The sequence below is a fragment of the Medicago sativa genome, chromosome 2, assembly GCF_051527215.1.
Source record: "Medicago sativa cultivar Bolivia chromosome 2, Bolivia_mono, whole genome shotgun sequence".
In the NCBI taxonomy this organism is placed as follows: Eukaryota; Viridiplantae; Streptophyta; class Magnoliopsida; order Fabales; family Fabaceae; genus Medicago; species Medicago sativa.
The window spans coordinates 25219144-25231534 of record NC_140750.1 but is presented as its reverse complement, the minus strand read 5'-3'; the positions used below and the strand labels follow the sequence as shown (position 1 = coordinate 25231534).

Here is a 12391-nt window from a genome sequence, read left to right as displayed (position 1 = left end):
TTATCATTTTTTTAAATTGTAAATTTAAAAAAAAAAAATGAAAATCTCAACTTTTTGATTCAAAATGAAAGCCTAAATTTTACCATATTCTAAAAGAAAAAAGATTAATCGAAAACATTTTTTAGGGAAGATTATTCAATAAAATGAAAAAATCATATAATTATAGAAATAATAATAACAAAGTTTTGAAGAAGAATCGAATGTTACCCAAAATTAAATTTGAGCAATAACCGATGATTATTTAAATTCCAATTTTACTATTTTTCTACAAAGTCTGTATTTCAAATTTTTTTTAAAGTATGTCGTGTCCTTTTAATAGCATAATGCATGTAAATGTCTCTTAATAACAATTTTTTAATGCATTTATGTCTAATTTTATAAATAAAAATGTACATGGAATAACTCTTTAATGATCATTGCACTAACGATTTTTGAGGTATAATATTTAACGAAGTTAATAAAATAAAAAACAAAAATCACAATGAATTTATTTTTAATAAAAAAAATATGTCGACGAATGTTAATTTTGTGAAAGGTATGAAATATGATTTCATCTATCTCCAATGATACTAGCAGTGTTCAAAATTCGGAACCTCTAAATCTAAAGTTTGTCTTTTTACTACTAGACTAAACCTTGAGAGTTGGAAAATCACAATTAACTAGACTAAATCCTGAGAGTTTATCATTATGCCAGAATTTTCGGTGGAGCCTACATTGGATTGGGTAATCATGTTAGGCCAATAGCAATCACGCAAGTTAATTTGACACTACATCTTCACGCAGAACCTTAAAGCTCTAGACATATGGGTCATCTCATTTATATGTTCATCAAATTCTACTCTTTCTTCCAATATGTAGAACGTTAACCCACACTTCATACATTAACGTATTTTTAATCAAGTGTGTGATTTTATGCATTCATAATTATGTGACGTAGTCATAAAAAGTAAAATAGAGACACAAACATGTTCAAAAATGTGGGTTAGTGGTGATTTCATGGATGTAGGTTTATGTTCCTTTCATTCATGAGAAGGGATAAATGAAATTAGAAGCAAAATGAATATGAAAAAGGACATTGAATATGAGAGAAATGATAAGAGAAAAAGATATGTAATGTGTTTTCTGTCATGAGTTGGAACCTCTAAATCCAAAGTTTGTCTTTTTACCACTAGATTAAACCCAAAGAGTCGGAAAATCACAATGAAATAGAAAATGCATTTTTAATTCAAATTAATCATGATAAATAGCATATTCATTATACATGAACCATCCCTCATCTTGGTTTTTTACTGAAAAAATTTATTGATTTAATTGTTCTTGATTATTGGAATTACACGATTAAACACATTTTTCAAAAGTTGTTGGAAATTTTATGAGTTTCTTGAAAGGGTTGAGAATTTCTCGATAATTAATTTACCAAAACATTAGACTCAATTAAAAACACGCCACATCTTTTAAAAACGTATAATAAACATGTATGTTGTCAACTTAGCATAACATAAAAGTGCTTTTCCAAGGTTAAATCCTATCTAAGACCAAAAATAATTTTTTTTTGAAATAATACAAGTTGAATGAAATAAATGGTATGAAAGAGAACAACATGGAAAAACTTAAATTTAATATTTTCCAGAAGAAGAATTACACTAAACCAAAAAAGCATCACATCATTTTAAATTTTTTATAAGCATGTATTTTATCAACTTAGCATAATACATCTGCATTTGTCTAATGTAAAATCCCATCAAATGCCAAAAGTAAATGAATTTGAAAAAAAAATTAAGGTTGAATAAAAATATAGCATTAAAGCGAATGACATCTAATAACTAAAATTTAAGATAAAAAAAATCAAACAAATGACATTTAAAAACTAACAAATCAGTTTATCATAATGTTAGGCCTTTCAATAGAGCCTACATTAGGTTGGATAATCGTGTTATGCCAATAGCAACCAAACAAGTTAGATTGACACTACGTCTTCACAAAAAACCTTAAGGCACCAGGTAAATGGGTCATTTCATTTCTATCTTGATCAAAATCTACTCTTTCATCCAATATGTAGAATGTTAACTCACACTTGAAAATATCACCATATTTTAACCAACTGTGTGATTACATGTGTTCTTAATTATGTGACACATTCATGGAAAGTAAAATAGCGACACAACATGTTAAAAAATTTGGGTTGATGATGATTTCGTGGATGTATGTTTATGTTCCTTTCTTTCACGAGAAGAGATAAAGAAAATTAGAAGAAACAAAATGAATACGAAAAAGGACATTGGATATGAGAGAAATGATAAGAGAAAAAAAATGCAGTGTGTTTTGTCCATAAGAGAATAGTGAATAATACGAGTTGTCGTTAATTTTATAGATTTGTTGAAGGAATTGAGGAATCTTGAGTAATTATTTTACCAACAAATTAGACTTAATTAAAAAAACTCAATATCATTTTAAAATGTTTAATAAGCATGTATTTTGTAAACTCAACATAACGCATCTGCATTTTTTCATTGTTACATCTCATCAAATACCAAAATTAAAGGAATTTAAAATAATAGAGGTTGAATAAAAATATAGCATGAAAATGAATTTTAACATAAGAGAAATGATAAGGGGGAAAAAATAAGGAGTGTGTGCTTTGTCTGTGAGAGTATACATAATATATTGAGTTGTTGGGGGACTATACCAGGGATCTAAAAACTAACAAAAAAATTCATCATAATTTTGGAACTACCGGGGAATCCTACACTGGGTATGATTCCCACAGTAGGCTAGAAACCACACGAGTGAGATTGATACCACTTCCTTACAAAAAATCTTATAGCATCAAGTATACGAGTCTTTTTACTGATACCTTCTTCGAAATCTACTATTCCATCCAATATAGAACTTTAAGGAATTAGCTAGGTATGTCTTCAAAAAAAAGGAATTAGCTAGGTATATGGGTATATCATTTAAATGTTCTTTAAAATTTACTCTCGCGTTAATGCAAAACTTTAATTCACATTTGACTCATTAACATCTCTTCCTCAAGTATGAGACTCTCTGTATCTGTGATCTACCACCTTGAATCACTCCTGCTTTCCCCACAAAGTTGAATCGAATAGAGATGAACCACACAAATAAGAACGATACCACATTTTCACCCAATATTTTAAGGCACTAAGTGTGAATTTTTTCACTTATATGTTGTTCAACCTTCAATCTTCTACTCAATGTTAGACTATAACTTACATTTGATACATCACAACATTATCTCCCTCAAATATGAAGAAATTCTAGCTCGTGCTTGGCACGGGTATCCATACTAGTAACCTCTAAATACTTACTTCCCTCAACAACAACAAAAAAAAACCTCTAAACACTTACTTTTGAACTGTAAAACTACAACTGTTAGATTGGCATCATGGTGACAAACATGTAATTATGGTTTTCTGTTGAGAATAAACATTTTGTCTCTTGTATACCATATTGTATTGTCATGCTATTAAGAGTGTAATGATATTGTTATCCTTTTGTCAACAAAAAATTGTGAGTATGAGTATTTGGTTTTACAACGCGACATATACTCATCATTTCATAGTAACAATTTTTGAATGTTATTAGTGTATCAAAAAAAAAAAAAAAATACGTGTTGCATTTTTATTAAATACTTTTTTTAATCTTTTATTCATAGCCCTTGAATTTGTGAATTTGTTTTTCCCAAATGTAACACACCTATGCATTGAAAAGGATTAAAGGGAGCACAAAACATGGCGCAAAGCTGAACTCCTCCGGAACACCACTAAATACGGGCTGAGAGCAGACTACTGCATAACAGAACAAGGGGGCTCTCTGATTGTCTTAACCATTTTTCGACGACTAATCTTAACCTGCATATAACCTAATGTTTCTCGTGCCATGTTCTCTGATGTACCATTTCTACATTGGTGCATTGACCTGTGTGTACACCTAGTTCCATGTCACAGTATAAACCCAAATATAAACACCGATGGAATATTGCCATGAAAGTATCAATATTTGATATTGCAAATAACAGGCTAATCAAACATCACATGTTAGACAACAAAATCGTTAAAATGGCTGATATTTCATTACATTATCTTACTACAATTGTCAACTATTTGCTAACTCAAAATTATCCACCATACAAGATATCAGACAACACAAGAACGTGCTTTTAGGGAGGCTTCATAATACATTCAAGCGTCATCCTCTCCATGAAAAGTGTTGGATACACTCACTTTACCACAATCCAATATTCCCTCTTTTATAAAATTCATGTAGGTCTGGCAGGGCCCATATGAATCTCGAACCAATAAGAGAGTGTTAGAGGGTTATTATAGTGAGTACTTCTAGTCCAAATGGAGTGCCCTTGAGGCCTTTGACTAAAGAGATACCAACTAAAGCCTGAAAGTACTATAGTCTCCTAAACCAGATGCTCCATAACCTGTGTATGGTTGTGATGATAATGAAGAAGGTGGGATACGTGATGTATTGCCCAACTGAGAGTATGAAGACTGAGAATATAAAGACCTTAGACCCACATCCATTCTTCCTGCATCCAACCTTCCGTAGCTGTTGGTGACAGGTTCTCTGTGACTGCTTATAACTTCCTGCAACACAAATAAATTTATGTGAGTAAAAGTAATAAAATTAAGTGTTTCAATAAGAACTATATCATAATGGGAAGTAGCCTAATCAAGTGTCAACTGCAAGTGTCAGTCTGAAAACTTCATATCTTAGATGAATATGGGATGGTTGGTGTAATATCAATGAAAGATGTTCAGTTGCATATATACAAAGTATTAACTGGACCTGCTTATACTCTGCATCATAAGTGGAATTTTGCGAAAACACTCAAGTTAGTCCGCCAAAGTTATTCCCAACAGGCCATCAGCACGTTAGTCTTTCAAAAGTTCTGTCACCAAATTCGTCTCTCAAAAATTAAGCATCAACTAGCCAGCATTTTACATCTTTAAAGAATTGATTTGGTGACAAATTGTTTTGAAGGACTAATGTAGTGATTTTTTACCTACCTTTGAAGGACCAACATTTTACTCGTTAAAAATATAAGTGGTAAAGGATTTTATACACGAAGATGAGGATAAAGGAATCAAGTGAATATGATTAAAGAAATAGCCACAAAATGAGCAACTGGGAAAGAAACATCTGAAGAAAAAAAAACTCCCCCATGTATTACTACCAACTATAACTTTATCCATTTAAAAGATTGATAACTTTGCCCAAGTATGTAATTATGTACGCAAAACATGCTAATTACACATGTGGCATAAAAAGAAACTATAACTTCCTTTTTCAGATGAAATGGTCATCTGAAGTCCCCTACCTGTATCAATTGCTGTGCTGTTTGAACCTGGGATGAGGTTCCTTTTATTTCCACAACGATTTCATCAGGCACCCTGCTCTCCTGCACAGTCAATATGGCTCCACTAGTGCGGCGAATATAATCTATATTAGTCCCTTGAATGCCAATGATGTCCTCCGCATAGGATAGCGGTATTTGCATGGTTTGTATCACCTAATAATGTAAACATTTAGGGAAGAGAGTAGTACAACGAATATCAACAAAAGTGATAACTAAATAATATACAGTATGAGAAAACATGTTCAAATGCTTTCAGCTCACAGCATAAGTGGACATGACAACATACAGTCCAGGCTATATATCAATTTTTAAATACATGGACAGTAGTTTGGCCTTTAGCCAGATCAGCATGTGAACAAGAGGGTACGGGAAGATAAAAGACACAAACTCATGTCATTAGGAATCCCAAGTTCAGACTAGTAAATTGTCTAAAATAGTGCCTGATGAAAACCAAGATGATTATAATTGTCAAAAATGAACTGACCCAGAAAAATAAACTGTCATGTGAAAAACGGTATGGTTTCACATCTACCACACCCTTCCCGGGCAAGAAACATTTCAGCCCGCCAATTTGGGTTTAAATAAACTTTTACCCCAAAATATTCAGTCTTTGCTAAAGAATGCTATTATAGCTAAACTAACATATAGATTCTTTTGCAATAATTGGTAAAATTTGGCAAAATAGAGGCAATAAATGATATGACTCCCATTTTAAAGCAAAATTCATGTAAAGCAATACATAGAAAACGGGAAAGTGTTGAAATAACTTACTGTAGTAACAATAGGAGCACCAACACGACTCAGAGATGAAGAACGAGCACCAGAAAGAGAAGAATCTTGCCCGTAAAGAGACATAGTGGAGGATGAAAGCAATGAGTCCAAATGACTTTCACGGTCAGCGAAGACAGAATCCCTTTTTGTTGGAAAAGGAATATCAGAAAACATGCTAGTTTGTGAAGTGGTATGCAGCAATGGCTTGTCAGACCAGGTCTCTGCTTGACGGTCTTGTTGTGGGAGAGACTGATTGTACTAGAACAACAGAGAAAACACATAATAATGTAAATATAAAGCAAAAAAAATCAGAAAATAACCTAATTTTCATTTTCTCAGGTGAAATCATCTCATTAACAAAACAAAGCAGTAGTCCTACACACAAATGTAGTGTTTGGTAGATAGATTAGGATAGGATAACATATGATTTATGTTCTCTGTCTATTACATTCCAAATTACAAGAAAACAGGAACCAAGGCAAAAAAAAAGTCATTTTGGTAAAACTAAAAAGGATGAAATCGAAGAAAAGTAGAAAACCGGACAAAACAGATTGTCCTTATCTATTTTGTCCGTATCTCAAAGACTACCAATATATATATATATATATATATATATATATATATATATATATATATATATATATATATATATATATATCGGTCTCGGATTCGTCCTTAACAAGATCATGGATAGTTTCATTGATCTCTAAAAGAAACGTGTATGGGGTCCATGAAGTATGCAACCATGAGAAATTTTATCCTTCTGTCATTTTGGTTGTTACATTTAACAGATATATGCCCCCTTGGCATGTTAAGTTTTTCATACATAGAAGTGACATTGCCAACATACATGTAAACCTGAAATCAAATTGAGTTGATGAGGCCATTGTGTGCATTAGGCAACCAAATACCAGACGGAACACTACCAATATGTGGTCAACGAATGTCACAACCACATCAGCTTTGCTGTGCTCTGCATCCTCTGCATCACACTGCAAGTTCAGCGTTATCAGCAGACGCACAAGGAGCACCCAAAATATCATGGAGGCAGCTCAAGAGAAGGGCACCTATGACACAGGGAAGCAGTTCAAGGGGAAACAGATGCAAGAACATCATCACCACCACCACCACTATAGGAGGCTATAGATCCAGAGAGGCATGTGGACAAGGTGAAAACTAAGGGGAATGCAAAAGCCACCTGATTGTGATAGAAATTTTCCCAATTTTTTGTTTCTTGAAAGTATTCATTAAGAAAGTTTTGGTGAAAAAACGTGCTTCTTGTGACCCATAAGTCTGGAACGGATATGATGGCATTTTCGGCATCTTTGTTGTTTTATCATGGGAATTATTTTGATTTGTTATCCGTCATAACTTTGAAGATTTAAGTCTTGGTTACTTTGTTGAGGGTGCATTTACATTCAGTTAGTGAATGAATGTGTTGAAGTTGACTTTTAACACAATTCGGCAACTGTGATAAGTGGTGATGTGATGTTTTTAATATTAACATTTCAAGTAGGAGATATACATTGACCATGTTATTTCTGAGTAAGTAACATAATGTGTGAACGTTAGTGTCAAATGCAAAATTGACGAAAGGGAGAACGTATCTTACAGTTGCATATTTCATGGCCACATAGCATGTTCTTTTTGGGGATTATAATGTGTCCTGGGTTTTTGTCAGGTATGAATTTGAGACTTAATTCAAGATAAAATTTAGCACAAAAGGAAAGGACTAATAGTCTTGCAGAGAAGCTATTCAATCTTGATGCATATCGTAAATGGAAACTCCGTTTACAGATGGGTCATTGGAACATCATAGAGACCCCATTAACACAAGCCTATCAGGGATAAAGAGACGGCCTAAAATATATTTTTTAGATATTTAAATATTAGGAAAATTAATAATGATCTTACAGTTTTCTCGTATATGGGAAGAACGCTGTGATCAACCAAAAACTTCCTCAGATGGCCAATCACGGCTTCCAGAGCTTTAAGAACCATCAAGGCTTCTCCCTGCAGGTCTACAATCCTCTCTTCCGCAGTAGCAAAATATTGCACCTCATCTTCATGAAAATAATTTGGCATTGGCATTAAAATAATTATTCAAGATTAAACCGCTGCATGTTATCAGCATGTTATTATAGTGTCTATTGACACGCAGCCTTGGACAAATGATGTTAATTGTTATTAGTTATGCATAATTAATTATTATTGATGACTGTCTTTCCACCGTGTTTCTTGAGTTGTGTTAATGATAACTTTCACTTAATTTAGCACTTAAATGTTTGTTTTATTTAGAGATAACTTGTGTTGTATCTACTATTTCAACCCAGCAAGCAACGACAATCCACTATACAGCTATAGCGTTTTTGTGGTCATCAACCAACATTTAACCAGGACTAATTACTGTGCTTCGCATATATCTATATGAGAATCCACGCAAAATCAATATTTGCAACTAACAATTACAGGAACCAACATAGATGTATAATTGGATAACATGACTGGAAACATACCTCCTGACAGTACTCTAACCGAAGCACCAGAACTCTCTTGTATGGATCTGATTATTGTTCCTTGCTTTCCGATCAAACTGATAGCCTGTGTTGATGCCACCAATAATCGGATGGAGCAAAGTGAATCCCCAGCAGGTCCTTTAATCTCACTGTCAGTCTCTGATAATCCAGAGACGCGTTTGAATATCCTTATAGCAGCATCCATTGCAGGGGAAATAGCTGCCTCAAGTTCTTCCTTCCCTGATATAAGTATCTACAAAAAAACAAAAAAAAAAAAAGATGACCACATTGAACATAAATAAAAAGGAAACAGATAAAAACACATTTGGATATATATATATATATATATATATATATATATATATATATATATATTAAATGATTGATATTATGTATATAAATGGTGAAAAAGTAAAATAATACTCGATTCCATAAATATTCATAAATAACAATAGAAATTAATGTCTTCAGTAAAAGATAGAAGTAAAAACAAAAAAGTCAATAAAACAAACAAGTTTAAGCACCCAAGGCTTAAAAACTAAAAATTGAAATTAACAAAAAAAAAAGACTAATAAGACAAAGGTCTTGTTTTTTTTTTTTTATGAAGCGTTTAGCAGCCGTCATGGATGTAAACAGCTACAGCATATAGTAGGCACTAAAGCATTTAGCAGCCGGAAAGGAGAATATTTAATTTTTTATTAAATTATATAATGTTTACAACCATAACAATCATAGAAAGGGGATAGACATTGAATTTGGTTATAACTATCATCTTATTACTTCCATTCTAAAAAATCAATATTAAACTAGATATTTTTTTAACTCGGTATCTGGTCTAAGGACGACTAGTCCGTAGGGGCAGACCAATCCCATCGTCCACTAGCGGGGGCCCATTTAAAGCCAGACAGAGCAATGCTCTATATGGACTAGCCCACAGAAATGGGCACCGGAAGGATTCAAACTTGAGACCTTGAAAATTTTATCCAAAAAATGGAAATTTTACTCTCCACCTAAACAAAAGTAGAACCTAACTAAGGGTCCTCATCTCATCCATAAAAAACATTAGAAAGAAAGAACTAGTGTGCCACTGTGAATACATTTACCACCTAAACACGAGCAAATAAATCAAATCAAATCTATAAAGTCAATAAACTTTCATTTTATTGTAAACCCTAAATTCTAATTTCCAAGTAACAAAACAATTTTCTAGTTATCAATATAACTTTCAAAACTAGATTCAATGACATGAAATAAAAGCCATGCCACATACACAAAAAATTGAAGAAAAAAAATTCAAAACCTAAACACAGTTTCAGTAGTAACACATAAACTAGATTAAACTGAATTAGTAACTCATAATAAAAACCAAAACATAGCTACAATTTCAAACTAAAAAACATTAAAAAAGTGAAAACCCTAGAAAAAAATTAGTCGAAATTCAAATCAAAATAACTTACAATTCGATCAGGAATACCAAGATCGGCATCAAGAACACGAACACGAGCTTTGGTTTCGTCACAAAGCTTCTTGATGAGTTCTCCTTTACGACCAATGATTCCACCGACTTTCCCAACGGGAACAATCAAACGGAACACACAGTCTCCAGGCCAACCCGGCCATCTCTGCTCCGGCGGAGTGACGGCGGTGTCTGTTCCAGTTTCGGTTACCGTCTCGATTTCCTGAGTCGATTCGTCGGCGGAGGGATTTTCCGGTGGGAGTGTGGCGGTGCCGTTTTGGGGTTGTTCGGTGGTGGCCATAATAAGGGTTAAGGTGAGGTTTTTGAGAGGGTAGAGATGAAATTAAGGTAAGTGAAGCGAGTGCGTTGGTGCTTTGGTTTCTTGTGTTGTTTTGGAAAGTTTCTGCACGTGATTACTGTATGATGATGAATTGATGATATACATAGGAGAATAAATAATGATGAAATCAAATCTAGGTTTTTTATATTTTTTAGAAAAATAATATTTCGGTTGTTATATTTAAAAAAAAAAAAAATCAAAGTTTTGATATTATAAGTTTCTTTTACAAAAGAGTGGTTCATTTATTTATTTATGGTTAGAGGATCTACTTGTTTAAATTGTGCAACAATACAGACCAGAATCGATCCAACTATCACAACTAGTTGTAATTCGTGGATGGACTGGTTCGTTTAACATGCGAGCTTATGTAGGGGATGGGCCAACTGGCATACCTAGCTCTTGTCACTGGACTAGTCACATTCATACTATAACAACACATCATGAACATTAATTAAATTTTAAAGCAGTATCACGGTATCACATAGTCATCAATACAACTACAAATATCTTATTTAAGTACTTTAACACATAAGCGTCTCCCATATAATTCACTAACTACTTGCAACAAAAGTGCATTTTAGCCTAATATCAATAGTTCAAATTTTAGCCTCAATTGATTCAATTAATCATTATCGGGGCTTAGCAAATGGTAAGCCCTAAACAAGGTGGGAAATGAGACATTTTGGGCATTCCTATACGCACAAACAATAATCATAATTTGATCGAACCATCTTATCTCTTACCTTAGCTTAAAGCAATGCAATTCCTCAATGTGACAAGTTAGCTATCCGAAAGGGTAATACTCATAGGACAAGAACGAGTGACATATTAAGTCTAAAAACATTTTATAAGGTTAACTTAAAAACTATGTAGCCAATTCTTATCTTAAGGAGTGGCAATAATGGCATATAGTGATCTTAATGTAAGGGTTTGGTCTCTCAAGTATATGTTTCACATAAAGGTAAAATCTTCAAGACAGGGAATAAGGAAGCAAACATATTGAAAATACTATCCAAAGATGGTATCATTCACAAAATAGTACTCCCTCCGTTTTAAAATGAGTGTCATTTTAGGTGTTTACACACATATTAAGAAATGCAATGATTAAGAGAAAGAGAATGATTATTTTACCAAATTATCCTTATTAACTATTGGTTAGTTTTAAAAGTAATACTTTGGAAGTAGTGTGCAGAGTATTAATTGGAGGGTACAATTGAAAAGAAAAAGTTATTATTGCATTGGAAACTGAAAGCGACACTCATTTTGAAACAATTTTTTTTTGCTAAAGCGACACTCATTTTAAAACGGGGGGAGTATATCTTATTAAGGTGAACAACAACGGTGAGGCAAAGGATCCAATTGTGGTATTTGACTTTCAAGAAGCTCTCCATCAGCAAAGTCTAGCATGGATCAATGAAGGCTTTAGGGAGTTTCAATTATGGATAAAAATTGAGGATGAAAGTTAGGATTTAGGTACAAATTCATGTGAGAAGAAAAAGTGAAAAAGTTAAAGAAAATTTGATGAATCCTCTACGAACAATCAAACTCACTTTCTTCACATAATCAAACTCACTTTCTTCACATGTGCAAACTACTACCTTTATACACACGAAGAACAAAAACACACAACATTCTAAAACACTCTTCGCTCACATGTGTGAACGAAAGAGGATGCCCATGCAATATATTTCCAACAATTTAAGATTTTGATTTTGCGAACTTCATACACATGAAGAAAAAAAATATTGTCCACAATTGCAAAGTTGCCAAAGTTTTTGAAAACCCTAATTCATGCTCGCTTGTATGTGTAAACTATATACTACTCATACATGTGAATGATACTAAATAGACAAATGTTAACTTGTGCCCTCAAGGGCACATGTTAAGGAACTCGTTATAGAAATATATGTATCAAAAGT

The 12391-nt window shown here is 33.0% G+C and overlaps 1 protein-coding gene across 1 annotated transcript; it reads right to left on the bottom strand.

Annotated features, from left to right (window-relative positions):
- Positions 1–3999: 3999 nt before the first annotated feature.
- Positions 4000–10538, bottom strand: LOC146945767 (RNA-binding KH domain-containing protein PEPPER-like). Its single transcript, XM_085744043.1, has 6 exons — positions 10134–10538; positions 8677–8929; positions 8075–8223; positions 6161–6418; positions 5351–5542; positions 4000–4616 (listed from the first exon to the last, which is right to left on the bottom strand). The coding sequence occupies exons 1-6, from the start codon at positions 10431–10433 to the stop codon at positions 4404–4406; spliced, it is 1365 nt and encodes a 454-aa protein (XP_085600169.1). The 5' UTR covers positions 10434–10538; the 3' UTR covers positions 4000–4403.
- Between the last annotated feature and the right edge of the window lie 1853 nt (positions 10539–12391).